The 24,157-nt window shown below is 40.3% G+C and overlaps 4 protein-coding genes across 12 annotated transcripts in view; 3 read left to right on the plus strand and 1 right to left on the minus strand.

Annotated features, from left to right (window-relative positions):
- LOC100874889 (uncharacterized) overlaps positions 1 to 10,852 on the plus strand; it is a 30,635-nt gene extending 19,783 nt beyond the window's left edge. Inside the window, exons 3-9 of the mRNA XM_012284336.2 lie at positions 160 to 222; positions 3,205 to 3,272; positions 3,372 to 3,486; positions 4,085 to 4,253; positions 4,324 to 4,466; positions 4,552 to 4,682; positions 4,765 to 10,852. Coding sequence (XP_012139726.1) covers positions 160 to 222; positions 3,205 to 3,272; positions 3,372 to 3,486; positions 4,085 to 4,253; positions 4,324 to 4,466; positions 4,552 to 4,682; positions 4,765 to 5,110 — 1,035 coding nt within the window. The 3' untranslated portion in view covers positions 5,111 to 10,852. The remainder of the gene's footprint in view (positions 1 to 159; positions 223 to 3,204; positions 3,273 to 3,371; positions 3,487 to 4,084; positions 4,254 to 4,323; positions 4,467 to 4,551; positions 4,683 to 4,764) is intronic.
- On the plus strand, positions 2,248 to 3,085 carry LOC143264977 (uncharacterized). Its single transcript, XM_076534350.1, has 3 exons — positions 2,248 to 2,378; positions 2,497 to 2,878; positions 2,956 to 3,085. The coding sequence occupies exons 1-3, from the start codon at positions 2,331 to 2,333 to the stop codon at positions 2,976 to 2,978; spliced, it is 453 nt and encodes a 150-aa protein (XP_076390465.1). The 5' UTR covers positions 2,248 to 2,330; the 3' UTR covers positions 2,979 to 3,085.
- On the plus strand, positions 5,093 to 22,823 carry LOC100881274 (alkaline phosphatase). Of its 9 annotated transcripts, none has more exons than XM_076534344.1 (10): positions 5,093 to 5,232; positions 11,494 to 11,696; positions 11,761 to 11,953; positions 12,109 to 12,272; positions 12,425 to 12,772; positions 12,831 to 13,029; positions 13,092 to 13,313; positions 13,377 to 18,067; positions 21,545 to 21,983; positions 22,326 to 22,823. In XM_076534344.1, the coding sequence occupies exons 2-8, from the start codon at positions 11,601 to 11,603 to the stop codon at positions 13,556 to 13,558; spliced, it is 1,404 nt and encodes a 467-aa protein (XP_076390459.1). In that variant the 5' UTR covers positions 5,093 to 5,232; positions 11,494 to 11,600; the 3' UTR covers positions 13,559 to 18,067; positions 21,545 to 21,983; positions 22,326 to 22,823. The 9 variants fall into 9 exon arrangements, with proteins under 9 accessions (XP_076390459.1, XP_076390453.1, XP_076390455.1 ...); XM_076534338.1 differs by lacking the exon at positions 5,093 to 5,232 and adding an exon at positions 10,967 to 11,163 and having other exon boundaries at positions 13,377 to 19,367; XM_076534340.1 differs by lacking the exon at positions 5,093 to 5,232 and adding an exon at positions 10,967 to 11,163 and having other exon boundaries at positions 13,377 to 18,121.
- On the minus strand, positions 13,685 to 15,919 carry LOC105662384 (uncharacterized). The gene is made up of 2 exons (XM_012284333.2): positions 15,784 to 15,919; positions 13,685 to 15,653 (listed from the first exon to the last, which is right to left on the minus strand). Exons 1-2 carry the CDS (start codon positions 15,866 to 15,868, stop codon positions 15,091 to 15,093), a joined length of 648 nt encoding a protein of 215 aa, XP_012139723.1. The 5' UTR covers positions 15,869 to 15,919; the 3' UTR covers positions 13,685 to 15,090.
- Positions 22,824 to 24,157: the final 1,334 nt, after the last annotated feature.

The following is a 24,157-nucleotide window of genomic DNA, read 5'->3' on the forward strand; positions in this document are numbered from 1 at the left end:
AAAAATAGCACTGCAAACCATTGCTTTAGCTACTATGTCATTGTTATTCGAGCTTCCACGAAAAGAACGAGTTCTTCGATTCGCTTGTCTTGAAAAAGAAAAGAAATATTAATGAAAATTTATGCTTTCAATTATTCACGGAATGCCCTCTTGTTTCAGGACAAACTGCTAACGAAACTGGAGGAGAACGAGCCAGAATTGGCCTCTTCGCAGGAGGATGAGGTGAGCAAATTTATTTCCAAGTTTATCTCAAATTTCATTGACAACAAATTTTCTATTTATAATTATTAGTAGAATTCAGTAATATTTTTACTGAAATTTACATTATGAAAGAAATTTTTTAAGGATAGTTGGCATAGTGTGGCTGACACAATTAACACCCCAGGGGTGTCCCTAAGTTAATCCAAATGGCGGTGTTAGCGGGTAAGGTCAGCTGCATTTTCCATCCTTTTCATCTCCTCCTTTTTCTTCGAGTTTCCTCGAAGTAACCTCGTTACTTTCACCCTTGCTACCAGGGACAAGTCGTAATCAAGCCTAATTCGTAATTTCACCAGACGGAGGACCGATGATTGGTAGGGCAATGAGATTTTCTCGTTTCTGGAATAAAAGAAGCGGTAGACCTTTTTCTTGTCGTGACGTCAGTGAAAAATTTCAAAGCATCAATCCTGTTCAACTCGTCAACAAAAGGTATTATGGCCGATTTCAGGATTGAAAACTGGATTTCAATTTCTATTCATTGATGCGAAACGAGGGGTGCTATGTTATTAAAGGAATTCATTCATCGTTGAAACTATCGATCGTAATTCGTTAGGTGACTCATGACATTTTTGGAACCTTTCAGTATCGCGTCGCTTCGAATACGATATTTTCGATACATTTCTTTTTTTTATTCCATCGTCGATAAGAAGAAGCTTTTTCAATATTCTCGTTACTCTTCTTAAAATACAGAACGGAGAAAATTTATCGGATAAACCGATTATGAAGTAAAAATATATCATTGACTCTTACGTGTAGAATATTTGAATTTTTAATTCGAATCCAATTTTAAAATCTGAAGCAGGAAAGTTCAAACTTTAATCAACCCCGAGTGTTCCGTACTTGAAATTCGACTCACGTTATTTTAATCGTGCCAGATTATTTTTGCAACGATGAATGATTAAAAAGAATCTTGAAACGAAAGAAAAAATCTATACATCGGTTCGTAAAGAGGACGACATGGAGCATATGGAGCAAGTGGACGTAAAATTATCGATGATTAAACTCGATGCAGCATGCCGAGGGCTGCCTATCGCTCGAAAGACAATCGTTGGTCCGGAAAAGTTGCAATTTCCGTGCGAACAGGCCGCTCAATGGGTTGCAAAAGTCGATTAACGAGAGTGACAAAGTGATAGCTACGACCCTGCGATTCCTGACGTGTTCGTCCACCCTCGACGGGAGCTATTAATATTTCGATTAAGTCGACGCTTAATTTGGTTGCGTCGATCACGATGGCCGAGTTCTGCCATCGTTACATTTCGATGAGCGTTCATCGCGAAACATTAACGAACATTTACAAATTAATCATTTTCACCACCAATTTAATAAAGAATCGTGTCTGATTTCTCTAAAAAAAATTATCTTTTTAAATGACCACCGTGTGATTTAGGTCACATACTGTCATCGATTATATTTAAAAATTGAATGCCTCTAAAAATTTTATTTCATCTCTATAACAATGCTCTGCAACTTCAATTCATTTCGCGGTGTAGGCATTTATCCAAGAAAAATTCATGCCAATTTAATAACAGAAGCGCAAAAAACAATGATTATGGGAATCCTACTATTACATAATTTAACGCCATTTGTCATCTTCGAACGTTATTACGGTAAATTGGCTTCCTGAAGTGATAAGCATCGTAATCGTCACGCTGGAGTTAAATAATCGATTAAAAAAACGATAACGTTAGACAAGACACGATATTATATGAAATTAGAAAAATGGTTTAAAACATACAAAGTATATTGGATGAAACCGCGCTAGATCGATGATTAAAAATGAAGTTATTCAACCGAATATGTGTCTGCGAAAATCACCCGTCATTTCCGTTGCTGGTCGTGACAAAAAACAAAGAAAAACATGGAGAAGAGCAAATCGTCGCGGACGAGGAATAATAACTATCAACGGTAGAGGCTGATAACGAACTCTTTTCACATGCGATGCACCGTATAATGTTTCTCTATCTGATGCTTTTTGTTTCCTCCTACATTTTGTCATTACATCACGCAGCGACCGTAGAGTATTTAACCCGGCGATCTTAAAACAAGAAGACAGTGTCGAAACAGCTGGGACCATGAAGTACTTGTTCCTACTCTCCGTCGTCGCATTGTTTGGACTTTGTGTAAGCATAAGAAAAGAGTTATAAATTCTTCAGCTATGGAACTCTGCAGTTCCATAAAACTTCATATTTCAAATTAAAAGCTGAAACTCGAAACAATCGTGACGGACTCTTGACGTAGGTCCTTGGAGCGTCGGTGCAAAACAGTGCCGATGACGGTTCTCGTTCGAAGCGTAGTCCACAAGAACCCCCTCAATGTCCAGATGGTAGACCATGTGGACCACCACCAGGTGGTTTTCCACCAGGACCACCTCCGGATGGCTTCCGGGGACCACCTCCGGACGGCTTCCGGGGACCACCTCCCGATGGTTTCAATGGACCACCTCCCACAGATATGGCCGAACTATCGATGTTGGATCATGACGACATGAACGGTGGTCCGAAAAAAATGAAACGAGCTGCCCAGAATCAGCCACCTCCTCCACCCCCACCTCCATCCGGCGGAGGGGGTGCCGGCGGTGGTGTGGGAGCATCTATGGGAGCAAACATGGGAGCATCCGTGGGTACGCAGACGAATAATTCACCTCGAAAATTTATCGATGGTGTCGATGAGACTGAACACCATATATTTTTTGTTTAGGTGGAGGTGCAGGCATGGGATGAACGTACAAGTAGATATAGGAACTAGATGTAAGATAGATAGAAACATTGTAGAACAGGTTAAGGGATTGTTGTCTGTAGTGAATAAATTCGGTGATAAAAAATGGTAATACACGAGTTAATGAATACTCCTATCCTGTGGCTTGATCCTTCCTTAAGGAAACTGTCGTCGTGATAGATTTCTGTAGTTGAGGATCTCTCTTCAATTATTATGTGTTTGTTCTTGCAGTGCGTGATCTGCGTGAACGCCAGAGCCACGATGCAAACGGCTCCATGTGGACACAGGGTGGTTTGCAGGTAAATTGAATGAAACGTTCAAACTACGTATTCTGGAATCGATTCCCAGTGTCAGTCTTGAGGAATATCTACTTTATTCTTGTCGTTGGGGTGTTGCAGACGTTGCTTCGTGAAGACGATACAAATGGCTGTCTCACAGAGGGTTTTACCCCTGAGATGTGTCATATGCAGAGCCAAGATTCTACGTCTGAAGCAAACCCTCATCCCGCGGGATGTAAGTGATTCGTCTAAATATTGCTCTATTTATCTTCGAAAGCTGACTTGAATACAAAACGATTATTTATAAATCTGAAATATTTTGTAAATTACATAATCTTAAGAGTTCTCGGTCACGAGTGTATTTCCAAAAACTCTCGTCCCCTTAAATTCAGGCAACACTCGTTACGGTAACACGTTATTCGCATTCGTTGATTCGATTACAGAAGCGTAAAATTGTGATTAATTGGAGCGAACTCAAAAAGCTCTTATCGCCTTTCCAATACCTGCTCGACGTAGGTATGACCATTCCTTCCGGAACGATATTTTAATAAATATCGTGCATCCTGCTACCTTTTACGCTCCTTTTTCGTTCGGTGCAATTAATTCCGCAAAATTTTCGCTGTATGAAAGAGAAACGACCCGTGAATGATTCGCTCAGCTTGCTCGAGTTCGCTTTAATGAAAATCCGAAAGCTATGAAAACTCGATAACAACGGACCATAAATGGTCCAGTTTCGGTGTGGCTATTTCATCGGAGTAAACTTCTACGTCGTCCTACAAGATCCGAAGTTTCTTCGAACCGATTGTACAAGGTTCTTGAAACGATTGTTGCAGTACTCGATGTCAGGAAAGTCTTGCATCTTGCCGCAAAGCGCATCAGAGTACAACATGGGGACAGGAGTGTCAGTCGGTGTGACCGGACCTGGTGGTAGATGGGTTCCTGGAAATGTCCCAGCTTCTGCTTCCCTCTACTCCATGGCCAGTGGCTCGTCCTCTATTTCTGGTTCGTAAGCCTTCCATACAAACTCGATAATTTATTCATGCACCAAGTTACTTCAACATTGTTCGTGCAGGAGTGTCTTCCGTATCTTCTTCGAGTTCGTCTTCTGCAAGTAGCACAGGAAGTTCTAACCTTGGCAAACCTACGAGGGTGAGGCAACCTTCCGGTGCCACATTGAGACGCTCGCAGACGCAATCCATGAAAATGAGGATTCAGGTCTGTTGGAAGGGAAGATCCTTTCATCGAATTAGCATCGAATATCAAACTCGCTAATATCGAATTTTTATTCGCTTTCAATCAGGAATACCAGGATCCCATTCAGCAGGTCGTCGAGGAGGAGGAAGTTATGAGGGAAAATCGGGAACGCAGGTTGCCGCCGATCAAAGAGTTCCAGAGGGACTATCGCGCTGGAAAGGCATCCACTAGGATACGGTAATTTATAACAATATATGAAAATCCTAGGAGACTTCGGCCTTCTCGTGATTCACGTTTGATTCTAATTTCTGTTGGACAGTTGTGCTCAAAAAATCGTGACCCAGTTAGAAACATCACCGAGTCCCAGGGGTTCGACTGGCGTGAACAGCTCGTCCTCTTCGTCGGCAAGGTCAGCGTCGAAGAGGCCTCAGTCGGCGCCAAAATTGTCAGTTGTTCAGGAGATTCAGAAATCAAAGAAGGAAAAGGAACGAGAAAAGGAGAGGGAGAAAGCTGAGAAGGCTCGTCAAAAGGAGGAGGAGAAGGCTGAGAAAACCAGACAGAAAGAGGCGAAGAAGTTAGCCAAAGAGGAGAAGAAACGAGCAAAGAAGGAAGCAAAAGCGAGGCGGAAGGAGGCCGAAGAGGCTCTCCTCAGGGAAGAAAAGTAGTCTTCTGTCGAATAGGGACAACGTAGAAATTCTGAGTGATCAGCAAAGTATTCCAAGCCTGGACCAAGGATTTTGGATATACTCTTGACGATCTCCTCGTCACTCACGGGGTTTTGTTCAAGGTACGTCGCAAAAGCTGGTTATATTAATAAAAATCAAATATTCACGGGAATTTTGTAAATTCTTAGAGTACAATTGTAGCATTCTTCCCGAGACATTGTCGTTGATTCTCTTTGAATCAGAGTGATTCGCAATGTCCTTCGTCGTAGCGTTTTTCAGTCCGGGAAGAAAGGGTCTATTTATTAAGTATACAACGTGAACCAACTAAAGCAGACCAAATAATTCTTGTATACTTAGCCGTATTTGTTCTTAGTATATTATAGAGCGTGATAATTTTCATAATTTCTAAATATAGAAGATCATTTTTTACAACATAAAGCTTTCAAACGTGTTCCTTTCCTCTAGCACTTGAACAGTCAGATTGCGTATGAAAATTGTGCGATACTTTTATAGTTGAGCGTTTTAATTGGTCCATGTTGTATTATCGCTTTAGTTGACGAACAATTAGGATAAGGCGTTTTAACGTTTTATAAAGAAACGAGAGAGAAAGAAGATTTTGCGACGTGATTTGAATTAAGAGTAAAAATAACCCCGTGAAAGTGATGAGAACGTAATAGAGGCGGTAGAGACGTATACCTAAGAAAACCTAGAAGCGGCCAAACTTAGTAACCTGTCATATCGAGTTTATCGCGGACTAAATAATACTAATCGATATAGAAAAGAGACTCGAGAAGCGTAGTGCTACGTTGCTACATATTATTTGATGATTATCGGCGTATAATCTTTACCTTTATCCCCGACGTTTCCATTTTTTAGGAACAGCAAACCTCGTGACGTTTGTCGTTACTTTTTTATATATTATATAGAGATCACTCGCATCAGTTCGTAATTTAAACGTCGCATCGGTCGTTTTTAGCGGTACAATGAACAGCGATCCAAGACCTATCTTTCAATCTCTGCTTCACGGACAATACTTTTGATGACGTAGTTTTTAATTCGCAGCTATTATCCCCCGTTCAACAAAGAGAATGTTCGTTAGCAACATCCTGTTCCTCCAATTCGTTCACAACTAGTCATTGTTCGTTTGCTAGATCATCCTTGCGTCGTCGGAATCCTTCTGGCTTTCATCCCTTTTCGATTAATTTCATCCATCCTTCGTGTACGCGTGTACACGCGTACAAGTGTTCGTTCGACGAAGTTAAACCTTTGAGGACGGAACACTGTGTTTAAATAGCATTTTTTATATTTTAAAGTTGACATTTTCGCGTCCTTTTCATCTTGTTTTCTAACTTTTGGCGTTTAATTATAATTTATCGATTGGAAGATTATGAAAATCTCCAAATATATTTGCTTTTGTCAAAGTAAAAATTCTTGTAAGAATCCAAGTTTTGTTCGAACATGTCAGCTTCTCGTCCTCAAAGGATTAAACGAACACAAGACAGCCTAAATTAAGAGTTCGACTAAGATCGAAGAACACTCGCAATGAGTGAGTGTTCGATGGCGAGAATAGTTTTAAAACATATAGTACAATACGATAGATAGAGAGAGAGAAGTGCAGAGTTTCGAGTGCAATGGGTGCCTCGTAATCGACTTCGTGATTAACGTAGACGAGTAGCGTTTTACCGATTCGTTTTTTGATCCTCTTCTCTCTGTTTCGAGACACGAGATGCTTCGTTAAATCGATCGACTACTTACGAAACTTGCCCTTTGCCCTAAACGTCTTATAACCTAGGCACTCTATTCGACAGACCCTTAACCTTTTCGCTAGTGGAAACAGTGTAGCTCAACTGATTCTTTCCCCTTTTTTATCGTTAATATTTCAATACCGTGATATTTGAATAATTGTTGCCCTACATTTTCATTTATAACCACGTTAACAACTTTTACCACAAATCTCATTCGTTTAATATGAATTCGATGTTTGTGGATAGGATGAATGCGAAATTAAGAATCTGCGACTTTATTTAAAATAATTTTAATATCAATAGCTGCTTAAATACCATGATGATACATTAGTGCCGGTAATTTCTAGTCAATTATTTCATCGTTATATTATAATTTCTTTGAATGCCGTAAACGTGATCTTTGAAAGTTGCCCTTTGAAGTTACGGAGTAGCAAAGAGAACGATGGAACTGCATACATGTTCTTATTATACATAATATTCGACGCAGTGGGAAGTTTTGTTTAATAAAAGATACAGTCAATCACGATTGTTTTCGTACACCCCATGAAAATCCACTTTGATCCGAACGAACATTAACAGTAATTAGGCATTCCTCTGAAATTGCTTTTAATCTTTTCGACGTAGACTGTACTGATTTTGCAGCGGAACTTATTACACTCTTTGTCATTTTTCTACTAAAATACTTTTAAAGCTTACTTTGCGTCTTTTTGAGTAAATAAATATATTGAGCATACGAAGACTTTCTTGCATGACTGTAACTTAAATATCACGAGTATACGATTTATAGTTACGAAACTAATTACACGATTAGACCTCTTTGAAACTGTTCAACCCCCCTTTTCAAACCCCCTTCGGTTCGATGAGCGATGCTGGATAAAAATGATGCCCGACTAGAATTAAAATAATGTTTGATCGATATTTCCTATTATTAGAAGAACCTCTGTTACCTTTATCTTTCAGGATATTCACTCGAAATATAGCCGGTTTTTCGCGCAAAAGAACAAATAGTTCCAGCGTCGTTCGCGTGAGCCAGCTCAAACAGCCAAAAATCAAAAGCAATTTTTTACAGCGCGCGACAATGATTTACAAAATGGATAGACGATATCAAAATAACGACACAGAACGAGCAAAAAATACCGATAAAACGAGCACCGATTGGCAGACGACAATTCTCGCGAAAGGAGCTAAGATTTATCGTTTCATTTTCTAGCGAATTTCCGTCTTTCTGTATCCTAGTCCTCCTTAAACGTGATCTAATTTATGCACTGCCGGTAAGTTTTATTTTCTATCGATCAGATACGGAAGGACAATTAAACGTTATCAACAGCCTCGTTATGTATTTGCAGACGAGCAGGCTACGTAGTTAAGTCCAACAATTTCTGACTCGTTGCTTTCAGAAATATTAGTAAATACTTCGTTAGAGTTATGTCGTTCTTTTATAATATTAATTAGATCCGAAACTTTTTGACTCGATATTCAAGGAATTTAACGCTGATGTTTTATTTGATTTATCACCGAATTAAATCGAAGAAAAATTCTGTTCCATTACGTAGAACTAATTGAATTTTCTCTCGCGAGTAAACGATCGGGAAAGTCTCCAATTTTCCTCGGTTCGAGCGAGCTCGTTGCGAATCACTTTTTATATCGTAAAGAAGAGAGTAGACTGTTTAATTTCTCGCGATGCGTTCGATGGAACGCGACAAAGATACCTCGACGATCTTTGTTGTATCTGAGAAAAACATCGCGCACATATCAGTAGTAATTAATGCATTTTACTCGGCGTCTTCGTTTCAATTTTGTCTCGATCGATCAATTACGTCCTTTGTGATCGGACATTCGTGAACCAGAGACCAAGTTGATTCTACGACGCCGTTAATTAGTGTGTAATTGTAGACTGTCAATTATTACCTGTTACACATCGATTTCATCCGTAACGACGTGTCACGAAGACGAGGCCATCAATGGCGATGATTCTCCAACTTTTTAACCCTTTCATTACGATCCACGTACACGTACGTTCACGAAAAGTTGGAAAATCGTAGCACGACGGAATAGAAATTCCGTCGGACGTCACGTCGAAAAGGTTAGCGGGTCAGTTTGAACGTATATCTACGTCATCCACGATGAAAGGGTTAAGAACGAACTCCATCGAACGCTAGAGAAGAGAACACGTTTTCCAACTTTAAGGAGAAGAGAAAAAGGGAATAGATTCTTCGTGCGTTCGTGCGTCGAATCGTTTCGTTGCGAGACTTTCTCGAATCCGAAAGACGATAAACAAATGGCGGAGGAATAAAACCAAAGAATAAAACCGATGTCGAGCGAGTAGCCGAGAGAAGAGATCATATATATAAAGAGAGAGAGTGAGAGAGTAGAGCGAGTGTTTTCTGCCATCGTCAAGTCAATTTTATCGCGTACGTATGTATATGTATCGTTTCAAGTGTGTGTGCGGATCCAAAGAAACGGACGCCGTCGTTGCAGCTAAGATATTTTTGCTGAGAATCACGATTCTCCGGTATACGTGGCCTGAAATTCGAACATGAGCGAAAAAAAAACGAGCTGTCAGCTACAGCTCGCGGTGGAAAGTCTCGAATCAATCGTTCGAGGCCGAAGAGGAAGATAGACTAAGGATTATAATAAGCAGCCTCGTTGGGAAGGGAAATATAATATTCATCGCACGGGAATTTGTTTTCTTGCGATTTCGAAAGAAAGTAGACTATTTGTAGCAAAGGGAGAAGCTAAAATACCAAAGAGACAAATCGTTGGCAATAATAATCGATGTTTAAAGAAAGGAAACGAGAGAAAGAAAGCGGTAGAGAAGGATCGTGCGGCGTCTGAGGACAACTTTATTGTACTTTATCGTGTAAGAGAGATTTGTAGAGAGTTTATATTAGGGCCAATTGTCACGGCGAGAGTTCTACGATAGCGATGTTTTTTTCCTCCCCTTGCATCAGTTGTGACCAACTATTCAGTTCCATCTTACACAGAATCAACCGGTATCGAATGTACAGCATTTTTCTCAAAAAACAATACCCGAAAAATCGCAATCAAAGACGGATTAAAAAAGTACCGAAACAGAGCTCGAATAGTTGGTTTCAGCTAAACACCTTGTCGCGTTCCAGCGTAATACTCGCGTAACAGTTGCCGTAATTAACGAATCACGTTTGTGTAATTAGTTGACGACAGATCAAGCTGATAAGAGAACGTTAAAAGTTTGATTTTGTTGCATGTTATCGAATACCCGCTGCTGGCCAAAGTTAGAATAATCGTTGTTAATTCTCGAACGACCGAGCTGAGTCCTTGCTAATCCGACGTCCTCGTATTTTTCTTGAAATATTATCGTTTAAACTACCAAATATCTAGGCTGTAATTGACCCAGCTCCTCGGTTCGAGGGTTCATTTTATTCGACAAGTAACTCAGTGTTTGATTGAGTTTAGCACATTTATAGTCTTAATATAAATTGAAAGGATTAATATATCGCAGTCGAAGGATCGCGCGTACCGAGAAGCGTGTTCCTCGTAAAAAATCAAAATTTACAAAGTTATATTCTATGTATTATCGTACGTTTGATCGAATGCGCGAACATCGTTAGTTTGTTCGAAAAAATGTCGCGAAAGGACTTCGCTTCTTCGCGGATCCTTCGATGGACATCGTTTTGGAAACGCGAAAGCTCAAATTAAATAAAGAACGTTGGCAAGCTGACGTCTGATAAGTAGTAAACGTACGTAGATTTTTCTTAGTTTTTCTATCTCGCGCTTCTTAGGAAAAAGGGATATCGAGAAACAAGAGGGTGGTACAAGGGACGAAACGCATTTTGGAAGGGTTGATTTTATCGAGTCTATTTTTATCGGTTTCCTTCGAAATCAAACATAAATACACACACGAGAAGAGGAGAGTTCTTCTACGAAAATTGTATTACGCGATGTGTTACGATCTGTACGAACAGACAGTGAATATGAACAAAAATCAAATAAAACGTTACAGTGAATGTTAGCTAAATCATTTGATTTTCTTCTCTCACCTGTCCAGTTTTCGTTCGAATTATCATTTTTGTTAACGAGTTCCAGCACTGACGATACGATGACTCATACGTGTATTAGCGCCATAGATAAGGTTCTTTCTTATCGACCCGACAGAACGTACGATAGAGAGCGCTACAAAGTGATAAACGCAACGTATTAATTTTTCGTGTCAGTACTCCCTAGCATACGTGCTTATAAACACCTGTGCAAAGAATACGTCAAAAATGAAGCGTATCGCTATATATTTTGGTTTTCTTCTTATTGGAAACGTTTGGTCATCCATCGAAGGTATAGCAAGCAAAATTTGTAGCACTTGATTGTAATTTATGCAGCGCTCTGTCAACATTCTCCGTTGATAATGTAGTCGCGAATACTTTCTGCATTCTATCAACTTTCTGTGCATGATCTTTACATTCACTCAGAAAACTGTTTCCCTTCTCTATGATTCTAACATTCAACGTATAGCCGGCCGAGTAGATCTAACATTTATCTCCAACTATCATATCTGTACGCTTATCTTTTCCGTACTGCACGTGTCGTATGTGCACCTATGAATGTAGGGCTCCACTAGAGTGGTCTCGTTGGAGAATAGCTGCTGACGCAATACATGTTACGTAGATAAAAAACACTGGCGGGAACTTTCGACTAGCGAACTCGAAGAGGCATTATCGTATAAATGGAACACGAACAGAGCGAAGAACGTGATCATCTTTGTGGGTGATGGCATGAGTCCAGACACCATAACCGCCAGTAGAATATATCGAGCTGGCGAAACCAGCGAATTGGCTTGGGAAAACTTCCCTCATATCGGGATACTCAAGGTGTATATTCTATTTTGCATTGCTACTTTTGCCGAATGATTGCTAATTCGTCTTTCAACGTCAGACGTACAATGTTAATAAACAAGTACCCGACTCTGCGTCCACGGCAACAGCATTGTTCGGAGGCGTGAAAACTAATTACGAAGTGGTTGGAGTCGATGCTAATGTACCATTGAACGATTGTGAAGCAAGCTTGAATACCGACCATCATGTGGATTCGATCGTTTCCTGGGCACAGGCTGCCGGTAAAGATACAGGTAGCGAGAGACATTTTCAACTTGTGATAAGATCACTGTTAGTACTAATATTGGTGTAATTTTAATATTAACCCTTGGGCTAGTTAAAATACTAACGCTAGTCAAGTGACAGTGTTATTAGAAACATTGTGTAAGGTACTACGCTTAATTTCCAGGATTCGTGACGACTACCAGAGTGACTCATGCCACTCCAGCTCCTTTGTATGCGCACAGCGCAAATAGAAGATGGGAATGCGAAACGAAGATGCCAAATGGTACAGACGGTTGTAAAGATATCGCCAGACAATTGGTCGAGGATCTACCAGGGAAAAATATCAAGGCAAAATATCATCATCGTTATTTGTAATAATCATTGTTAAGTATTTCATCGTTTCACGTGTACCTTTCGCATGCTCTTTAAGACGTTCATAAAAGATATTATAATCGGGAAGTATAATTGAAAATACTGACCGGATAATTAATCTGGTTTAGGTAATTATGGGAGGAGGTAGACAAATGATGAAATCAAACGTCGAGGAGACCGAGTTCGACCCGATAGATACATGGGCTGGGAAAAGAGAGGATGATCGTGACCTGATCGAAGAATGGAAACGCGACAAAGTTTCCAGAAATTTAGCCTTCGATATCGTTCAGAATAACGAGGAGCTGTCAAAAGTGGATACCAAGAAGGTGGACTATTTATTGGGGATTTTCGCGAATGGTCACATCGCCATGGACTGGAACAGAGAGACAGGTCCAGAAGGGCAACCCAGTCTCGAGGAAATGACCGTGACTGCTTTAAAAGTTTTGCAAAAATCAAAGCGCGGATACCTCTTGGTGGTACTGTTACTTTATTGGAGGTGTTGCTTTACTTGGAGTACATAAGACATACTTGTAGGTCGAAGGAGGACTCATTGACTTCGCTCACCATCGCGGTCATGCTGCTCAAGCGTTGTTAGAAACTGTTAGATTTTCAGACGCCATAAATGCGACTATGAGGATGATCAACACCGACGACACTCTGGTAATCGTGACAAGCGATCACACTCATTCGATGAGTTTCAATGGTTACAGCGATCGAGGTTCATCTATTTTGGGTAAAATCCTCAACCTTTGAAGCATCTCCGATTCTTATGAAAGTAACAAAGGAGTATTTCAGGTATCGCTCAGAAATCCAAATACGATGGAATCCCCTACACGACGCTCACTTACAGCACCGGGGGACCAAACAACATGGCGTATACGGTGAAAGACAACCGTTCTGCAGTCAGAATAAATCCATCTGGCGAAAACACGACAGATTTCACGTACAGCCAGCAGGCTACTATAATATCTGACGAAGCTTATCACGGTGGTGGTGACGTTGCTGTCTATGCGATAGGTAATACTAACGATGCACAAGAGTTATGACTTCTATGTAAATATTCAATGTTGTCGCTTTTAGGCCCATACGCCCATTTGTTCCATAGCGTACACGAACAGAGCTACGTAGCTCGAGTTATAGCGTATGCTGCAGACATGCAATCCCATGGATACGGGAGCAGTGCCATGAAACGTGACAACAATATTTTCGTTATCGTTTCTTTGTATCTTAGTTTGATTTTTGTAGCCTCGCTCGGTTACTGATAGATAATAGGCACACAGTATTAATGCAGTAGAATCTACTGCACTGTAAAGTTATTAATTAATGGCGGACAGAATACGCCAGATTAGGTATTAGAATGTAAAAAGAGAAGGGAATAAATATCGCTGTTCGTTATGTAAGTAACGTATATTTAAAAAAAAACAGATCGAAGTTACACATGGTTCCTTATCGTACTTAAGTAAGTGGGACAGCAAGTGACTGTGAAAAATTGCACTTGGATCCACTTCATCACAGATTAGCCTAACTCGTTCAGTGGACACACCAAGTCTTCTCAAAGATTACTAATGAGAATAATAACCTATATGATATAGAATAGACGTTTCTTTTCGCTCTTGTATACATAATGTATGTGTGTATATATATATATTTGTTTCTCTCTCTCGCGCTCTCTCTTTCTCTCTCTCTTTCTCTCCTCGCGCATTCTATCTTTTATATCGTTTGTTTTATATACAACAAAGTTAAAACGATTCTCAGTCTTCTGCTGCAGAGGATAAGATAAAATCGCGGATCGCTGTCCAGGTAACTTTTTTAAATATATCGTATCTTGACATTGATAGTGACAGAAAGGACCTTCGTTTCGCTTCTTCTCGTTGGAATCAACTCCGTAATATCTTTTAAAAACGATTTCCGCTTTTGACTCGATGACTTAGCACGCCACCATCAATTCCAAGAATCGATACGCTGTCAAATTGTAGTAACGTTATACAGTTTCGATTACTAAATTAAAAAGTTAGTAATTCACGGAATCACGTTGACGAAAAAAGTAAAAGGAAGATAATGCAAAGGAAGGATTATTATAATGCCGGCTAACGTTATCGTCTCCTATCCTCTAAACGTTGCCACAACGATCACGCACGCGATTGCTTTACGTCCATTTATGTTCGACTAAAGTACAAAAAACTATCGTGTGAAATTGGCGACGCGTGAATGAGTCGAATTCCGACTTCCTATATGAACTACGAAGCTATCTAAAAAAACAGGATGGTATTAAAGTGTACGAACATGAACAAGCGACTTAGGCTAGAGCCACACGAGCATTCCAAACGATGTCCGTAGTCATTATAGTCCCCAATTGGAAAGGAACGTTCTTTGTGGACGATACTAGGAGGTTAGATTCTCCTCAGATTCTAAGTTAGGCTCTCCTTGAATTCTTTCAAGACAAACGATCCTCTCGTATCGATCTATCTTAGGGTTTCCCTGGAGTTCACTGTCAGTTTTTCTCAGAGTCTCAAGTACTTTCTTAGATTTCTACAAAATTATAGTACCCTTATCCTTGTCCAAAGGAAAGCTAGTTCCTGTAAACTCGCTATAAAATATCCTTAGAACGAACATCGTTTTAAACGCTCGTGTGGCGCCAGTGTCAGCTGGCTTTCGCCAACCGATAAGCTCTGTCTGGTGTTATCATTTAAGTATTCGGATGTAGCGGGAGAAACTGTAGCGAATAGCCAAGAACTCTGCTCAAATACTCTTAGGTCTATTATCTACCGTCGATGATCGGAAAGAAAATAAGGGATCAGTGGACTTTGTTCTTCCTCTTCGGCTTGACACTGTGCGTGACGCTCTCGTGGAAGAGAATCTTGAGCGAGATGCAGCCGAGAAACAGCAAGGCCGAGATGAGGAATATGAAACCGGGCGTGTACTTGCCGCTCACCATCAGGCTAAATACGCCGACCATTTGAAAGGCGAGAAAGAGCACGGCCAAATAAACAGCCAAACTGAGGAACAACGGACTCTGTTGTTTGCGTTTCGGTCGGTTGATCGTTTGAAACTCGCTCGTCAATTTAGACGCGTCCTCGGCAGGTTTGGCCGGTTGTTGCTCCTCGATTTTCGAGTCCTCCGAGCAAATACCGCGCAGCAGAGAGCGTCGAAAGCTCTTGTAGAGGAAGAAGATCCTCGCTGTGAGCACTTCGAGCAGCTGACCCAGGCAGAGATGCACCTTACGAGCTACCGGGTGAGACTTCGAATTGTCGAACGAGTAAAGCAGATACGGGAAGAGGTTGAGATTTTGGCAGCAATGGCGAATCCTCTGCATAGAAGCATGACGAAACAGCATCGGTGGTCCGCTATAACTTCCATCTGTTTTGACGAAAAGAACAGTACGAATCTTAATCGATAATCCGTTTAAAGATGCAGCTGGTGTTACGTCACCGGCCGTGTCGAGAGGTTTACTCGGATAAGCCGGGGATAAAATTCAGGCATTTCTTACCTTTCAGCATGTTGGAAACGCGTCGTACAAGAGTCGGTTTCCCAACGACGTCGTCTGTCTTCATTATTCCCGACACTTTCGACATATTGACCGCTATTGACGCGTCCAGGGATAAAGACTTCGTCGAGCGTTTAATACTATTCCTCGGCCTCGTACGCTTCTCGGTCGCTCTTGACTATCGCCGTTTTATTCTGAAACACAACCAATTACACTATTCATTCGATGTCGAGCGAACGATAAGCAGAATTTTGCTGAAAATCTCGCCAGAGGTTGACCTTTACCTCCTCCTCCTCCTCTTTTTTTTCGTGTATCGAATCTTGACGTTCGTTTCGAGGTTCACGCGTACGCGAACAGACCTTCGACTTTCGCGTTGCCAAAGTTAACTTGCACGAGAAAAAAAAAACCACACGATGATAGCCCGACGACCCCGAGATTAACTCTTTAGCAGCCTTTGCAGACAATATTGAGCAATATTTGAGCACAACGAACGTGTGCGCGAAACGTTCGAATTTCGATCGGTCGAATAAATTTGAATGGCAAGACTCGGAAAAAGATACACCGGCTGTGGTTACGCTAAGCCGAACGACGCACTATTTCGCAACGACACGAGCTTCGTGACACGCTCGCAGAACAGTTGAATTGATCGTAATATACCGTGCGGCACCGAGTCCCCGTGCCCCTCTGATTGCCGCAAATTAGTAACGCAGATAGAAGAGCCAGATGCAACTTGGGGGACCCATTTCCACTTTGTAGCAGGATGATGGAACAGAACAGGTTTTAATAAGTGGATCTTCAACGAGGAATCACGAAGTCTGTCATTTTCAAGGACTTTAAATTAGCCTCTCCAGTCGGAGTAGATAGCTCTTTGCGGATTTCTGTGACACACCTCTGGCATAACGCCTACGAGTGTTTACGTGCGTCATAATAATGGGAAGCACCAATAATGCACGTAAGAAAGTCTATCGCATTCAACCTAATTAGGAACATCTTCCTCATCAAGATACACGGAACCGCTTTCTTCGAGAATTCTTATTTGTTGGAAGAATAATAAACGGAGAAACAATTGTTTGACTGGATTCGTGGAGTGAAATCGATGCCGTGAACGTATGCTAATGAAGATTCCGATGAAGGCCAAGGATTTCGGCGTGCAGGAAATTTTAAACGAAACGCGCGTGCGATCGAAGGAAGCTTCTGGACGTTCGACGAGCGTCGATCGCTTGATAAACGAGCAATTGGTAGGACAGGGTAAATAAAGAGGGTTAGTGGATGCCCTCGGCGAGTACGCAGCTCGCTCGCGCGCTCCCACTTAATCCGGCGAGCGGAAGCGGGTCGTGATCGATCCTAAAGCAGATTAACCAACCATGTACACATTACGGTACACGAGAGAAACGAAACGAGACTAGAAACTTCGCGCTGTTGACTCACCTTGATTGGCTGGATATTTATAGGAACGTTGACCACGGTTACGCGGCAGTCGGTGCCCATATAAACTGGCAGAGCGTCGTGCTACCTCCGTTTCTAACTGTCTTTCTCGTACAGGTTGAAGACGATCGGAAATTCACGGAATATGCCCATCCTTCGGTAGCGCGTCGAGACTCCCCATCAAATCGATTAAATCGAATCGTTAACGCCCGTTTGCAGGGGTGTCGCAAACTGACCAAGCGCCCACTGGGCTTCTTCGACTCTCGCTCGTCACCGGCTTCGACAAAACACAAACAACGACTGTGTGTCCGGAGCAGGGAATGGTGCACGACGTTAAACGCAGCTCTCAGTGGCGACCTCACGCTTCTGCTCCGAACCTCGACGCGGCAGATCTGTGGATTGGTCGTTTGAACTAGCTGCGAGGGTGCTCCGACCAATTGGCTGGCGTCTTCGAAGGATTCTCTTCCCGGCCATGTACGAAACGAACACAAAAGGGCCGAGTAACGGAAACGCGAGAATAGTCACGTACTAACACGAGGTCTGCTCGTGCTCTTTCGAAACGACAGCCCTTTGGACGGGCCACTCTGTCTGGCATCGCCGATCGACCACGCTTGCTCGCTTTTCTGTCAAAAAACTTCTATCTTTCCTCCGATCGAACACAAACATTGGACAGATTCGTTCGAATTTAATCGAGGTTTTTAAGCTGTTTTAAGTAGGACAATTCTTGAGTGTCCATTTTGTTATTTATAGTTCCTTTTGGTCGCAATATATTCTCCTAAGACAAGAGCTATTCCGTAAGATTAAAATAAATGAAGAATTTTGTGGCGAAGCGGACCGTAACTAAAGGGACAATAGACAGCAGGTAATAGCTTGGTGGAGGCTCCATTGAAGCAAAACAAAGGATTCGAGAGAGGTAGTTAGTATTGAACCCTATACCACCGTCCGAAAGGTTGTACCCCGGATGACCTTCTTGCCGAAAGAAAATAACAAAGGTCTCAGGGTCAACGAAGGAGACGCGTAGTACCGTAACTGTCAAGTTTCGTGTTTCGTCGCACAGAAATTCGTTGCTGATCCTCGGTGAAAGCGTCCCTACTCTTAAAATTCTAATTATCTGTAATAATGTATCACGAGCACGGCCTTCGCTCTAGTCCAAAGTTCACCGAAACTATGTTTATGGAAATATTGAAATTTCATCGCCGATGGGAAATTAAACGTTGTTTACCTCCTGTCTGCTTTTTATTAACGCTTATCTGGTGAATTATTCAAAAGAATTGTATATACGTCCGAGATTGTATGGACTTGAAATGATGTATTTTTTCTATTCATTTGTCTGCGTTACAAAGTTCTCGTTGACCTAACTTCGCATTACGAGATTTCCGAATTATGCTTGTAATCGATGAACGTTGAAGCTTGTACCTATTGTACCCATTACGGAGACAACTGATGGAAAAAACGATGACAATTGAGAGTATAGAAGATAACAGAGTCTAGACCAGTTTTTTAAAGATTAGAGCAATTAGAGTTAGGGTATCGGCGCTTTCGTCGTCGCGATTATTATGCAACGATTCATTGATCCCTGACGTAATCCGAATACACGAAGCTGCGAGGTGGAGAGTCGAAAGAGAAAAAGTACTGTGGGGTTATATACGGACGATGGGTGGATAGAGGCAAACCGCACTCGACGGAGAGACGACGTACATTTTCACACGGTGGTCGCGTGATCGAGAAGAGTAGGATGCTTGAAAAATCCCGCGAACCCAGCCATTTTCTAATTTCCTGCCGAGCAATCGCTGTGGACGTTGGTCCAGACGGTGATTAGAGGTTCCGGACGACGCTCGGATTCCCCTTCTCTTATCTGCGCCTTTTCCTCGAGTATTCGCGCTATCTAAAGTCGCGTAGGAGCATCGACGAATTTTCGCAAAGGCGGAAGATACAAATTTTATCGTACAACAGTATTTTTGAAAACTGCTATTTCAAGATTCCGGCTGCTCCGCGTATCGTTGTAGTCTACGCGTTATTCAATTAATTTGATAGGTTCGTTAATGGAAAATTTTTGCACGTATCAGAAAAGTATTATATTACTCTTCCACGCGTTTCGGCAAACAGTTCTCCGATGAGCAAACCAAAGTGCACGATAAATTCGAGGGAAAAAATGTGCACACGTAAGACGAGAGACGATCGTTCTAATCAATTTTTCATAACATATCGTGTTTCTTTCGCCGTTCACAGAGTCGAAACCTCTTCGAAAATAGCAACGTCAAGAAGCTGCTTCGTCGTTTCGTAATCGAACCGTGTCAAGGAGTCTCGAGACATCCGAACTTCTGTACAAAGATCATCGAGAAACTGTTTCGTAGATTCGGGTCGTGTGTCCCCAGACAAAATACGCTATTAATTAATTGCACCGTGAACTCTGCGTATATTTGCCACGAACTTTCGTCGATCGTTTTCGATAGAAAAAAGGTGGTCGAGACTAAACAAGATTATCGATACGAACGTATCTCGATTAACATCTGCGATGACAGATTACGTATGCAAATCGGTAGCGTCGTTTAGTTATTAGTCATCGACTGGTTTTCTTAAGCAGCTTGGAAATTTGCGGAGCATTCACTCTCACTGTTATCTCTTCTACAGTTCGATGATTCGTACATTTACTGGAAGTTCGTTGGGCAAGTGACAGTGAAAAGTAGGTTGAAAGGTGAAGAAAATAAAAACCAGTCATGGTTCTGGGTAGAGAATATACCGAGAACTATTCGTGCTAGATTGTGGTCTAATGTTAACGAGGTTTTCTAGTCTAAAAATATTCGAGGTAGTTAAATTAATGAATCACGTATTTTAGAATGAAGATATATTTCTTTAGCTTCGTTGCGTCATTTTTTCGGTAAATATCTGTTTAACGTTTCAGACGATAATATTATTTACTAAACTAGAGGGCCTCGATGATTTAGAGTTTCAAAGGCTTCCGAAATCGACTTACGATATTCGACAGAAGGTGCATATTCTCCGTCGTAGTTAATTGACTCGAGAAAAGTGCTTATTTCGTCGAATTTTTCTTAGCAAAGCTACGTAGAGATTTGACACCTAATTTCGTTTAATCGAAACTTTTCAATTCTTTTCGCATCTGTGCATCCATAAATCGCAGCAATTTTTGAACGTTTTACTGTTCTGTTTACCGAGCGATACAGACTGAAATGGAGCCAAACCAGTTACGGAAAATTTCTGTACTTACTTCGATACTTTTTTCTTAATGCTCCATTAGTACTCAGATAACTCGGACATAAAATATTAGGTGCATAAATATTCCACACTTTTTACATTTTCGAAATCATTATTTTAATGATCGATGTAAAAATAGACGTACCATTAATATGGAATTAATTTGCTTATCGTATTGTTTCGTGAATGGCAGCTAATCTGGGTGAGCAATAAATCACGCGATTACGTGAACTATTGTGTTTTTCTTCGATAAAATTCGATCGTGTTATGTCGCCGGAAACTAATCTCGCTTTCCTGTTTCACGAACACTTCTTTCCGCGAAGATAATTCTTTAACGATCGATCAACCTTGCGACGAGCGTTTAATCACCGCTTTCATCCTAGCTAATGATCGGACAAAACTGGGAGGGCTATTTTTATCCGATTCGATCGAATCGCTTTAGTAAGCATTATCGAAAGGCGTAGAATACTACAACTTCGCGAAGAGATTTTTGTTCATGGCCACTGATAAACCGCTGATAAGCACGTTTATTTGCCTTCCCCTAAGAAGATTCTACTAATTTTTCGCGACCGTTGCTCAACCGTACTTTTCTCCTTATCTTATTTGATTTTTATGGCGGCCGATAAGTACTTTGCATGCGATCTCGTGCCGGTACGCCGAACAAACAGCCGGCAGAACACGTTCGAACAAACAGAACGAAGGCAACAGAATCTTGCAATCTGCGAAACACTCGCATAGTTTCCGATATTTAATTTGCAATCAGCAAAACTTCGTATCACGAACGATAGCTTTCTTTCTAAATAAAATTCTTCTGTCAAGCTTTTGGCACGTGCCACTCTATCGATTGCTTTTTATCGTACGGTTCATCGACCACATCTTAATTTTACTCTCGTAACTTTCAAATAAAAATATGCGATCTTTAATAGATAATGTAAAGTGTATTTAAAAATTGACATGTATAATGTAAAAAAAAATTACATGTATGATGTAAAAAAAATTTACATATATGATGTAAAATGAACTATCTTTCAAAAAGCGCACCAAAAAAATGAAATAAAAAGTAACCTATGCATGTCCGAGAGAAATAAAAATTTGTATAACGCGTACAGTCGTTCTGTGATTACAGAAAGAGGTTGCGAGCAGCACGTAGAGCCGCGAAGGATGAAAAGAATCGTAAAAGAAGCGTTGTAAGGCTGACAGCGGAGGAGCAGTATCGAATAATCCAGCGCTCAGACAGTGCGCTCGAGGTGGTCGGAGTCGTCGCTTTCCCCTCGCGTTTCGAAGCCGCAGAAACTCGTCTATTCTCGTCTGTGCACAGGATTTTCCTCGGTTCTCGTGTGCTTTTTCGTCCCTATATGTGTCGACGGGTCGACGAACGGCATACGGATACGGCCCTGGAACAGTCCGCAGAAAATTTTTTCGAGCCGAGCCTCGGTTTTGCTACGCGTCTCTCGCGGTCGCGAACCCGCTTCGCAACGCTCGACCACTCGAATCAAAATGGAGAAATTGCTGAACCGATCGATGACACGATGCTACCTTGCGGATTCGTAGAACCGCTGTCCACTGTGAGTACACTTACTGCGTGTATTTTTAGAATTAGTACAAGAAATTTCTCCTTTGCATTTATACTTGGGTGAACTGCTTTTAATTTTGCTCATTAGGGTTATATTCTTTTAGTCTGTAGCGTTATATTCTTTGTTCTATTTATTTTAGTATGTAGTTGTTTTAATAAGTAGCTTCTGAATAGTAGTTGATGTAGTTTTTAGTAGTTTTAGTCATGTGGTAGGAATTTTAGATGATGCAGTGAAGTAGTTGGTTTAGATTTTAGTAGTAGTTTTATGAGTAGAGATTTATCTGTAACGTTATCTTTTCTTGCGAAAATTAATAAGTTTTTGTTTTTTTTACAGATTTCATCGTTTGAAGCTTACGACTACGTTACATATTAATTATTATATAAGTATATTAATTATTACATAAGTATATAAGTGTACATAAGTATTAGTTATATTTCTTATATTGTAATGCTAGTACAATTAATGCAACTCATATTTGTGCAACTAATGCAATTAATTGTACTAGTATAAAATATGACAACTATGTAAATTACAAATTATTGTAAATATATATATATATATATATATATATATATATATATATATATATATATATATATATATATATATATTATTATATTATATATATAATATATTAGGTTATATATATAATATATGTGGAGAGTGAAGTGTGCGACACGTGTAATGGAAAAATTATGTTAAGACAAAATACGATCGACGGGAGAAAGAACGCCGAACAGGGCGCGTAGCACGGACAGTCTTTGTCCAGCATCGAAAGCATTCACAACGTTAATTGTTCTTTTAAATATATATACACATTTATTATTCATATTCAGTGTGTCGATTATTCACCTTCATCTTTAGTTTTATTTTATTTTCGAGGATCCTCAACCTGAAATATCCTTTAGGAAGATTCAGTCAAACAAATAGGATCCCACATATATAATATAATAATAATATTATTATATGTATATAATATAATATGTATATAATATAATAATATATTATTAGTTTTATTATTAGTTTAATAATATATTATTATTAGTGTAAGTCAGAATATTATACAATTAGTAGATTTTAATATGTTACACAATTGTAAATATGTATAGAAATTTATTTAAAAATAAACAGGTAAAAATTCATTTGCAATGTCTATTTATTTCAAATCCTTACCAAAACCTTATCCTTTATGGTCCAACGTCAGTGACCATTCCTCGAAATTCTGAGAATTCGTGCGAAAATAAAATGCTGCATTCTAAAATTTTGTATCAGGAGAACATAAGTTGCGAAGAGGTGGCACAAACACTACTTTTTGAAATTTTGTCGATGTCATTTCCAAGAATTACTGAAATAAAATTTGAAAAGTCGAGGTTCCGATTTCGAGTTTTGGTATCAGGAGAACATAACATGCGAGGAGGTGGCACAAAATTCTTTTCTTGGAATTCTGATGACGTCATTTCTCGGAATTATCAAACAAAATTTGTAAAATTGAGCTCCTGATTTTAGAATTTTGTATCAGGAGAACATAATATGCGAGGAGGTGGCACAAACCTCAATTCTTAGAATTTTGATGACGTCATTTCCAAGAATTATTCCGAAAAATTTGAGAAATCGAGCCACCGATTTCGAATTTTGGTATCAGGAAAACATAATATGAGAAGAGGTGGCACAAACCTCAATTCTTGGAATTCTAATGACGTCATTTCCAAGAATAATTTTGGAAAAAATCTGAAAAGTGGAGCCACCGATTTTGAGTTTTGGTATCAGGAGAACATAATATACGAGGAGGTGGCACAAACCTTAATTCTTGGAATTTTGATGACGTCATTTCCAAGAATTTTTGCGAGAAATATGAAAAATTGAGCCACCGATTTCGGGTTTTGGTATCAGGAGAACATAATATGGGAGGAGGTGGCACAAAATTCTCTTCTTGGAATTCTGATGACGTCATTTCTCGGAATTATCAAACAAAATTTGTAAAATTGAGCTCCTGATTTTAGAATTTTGGTATCAGGAGAACATAATATGCGAGGAGGTGGCACAAACCTCAATTCTTGGAATTTTGATGACGTCATTTCCAAGAATTATTCCGAAAAATTTTAGAAATTGAGCCACCGATTTCGAATTTTGGTATCAGGAGAACATAACATGCGAGGAGGTGGCAG

This window comes from Megachile rotundata, chromosome 8, assembly GCF_050947335.1.
Source record: "Megachile rotundata isolate GNS110a chromosome 8, iyMegRotu1, whole genome shotgun sequence".
Lineage (NCBI taxonomy): Eukaryota > Metazoa > Arthropoda > Insecta > Hymenoptera > Megachilidae > Megachile > Megachile rotundata.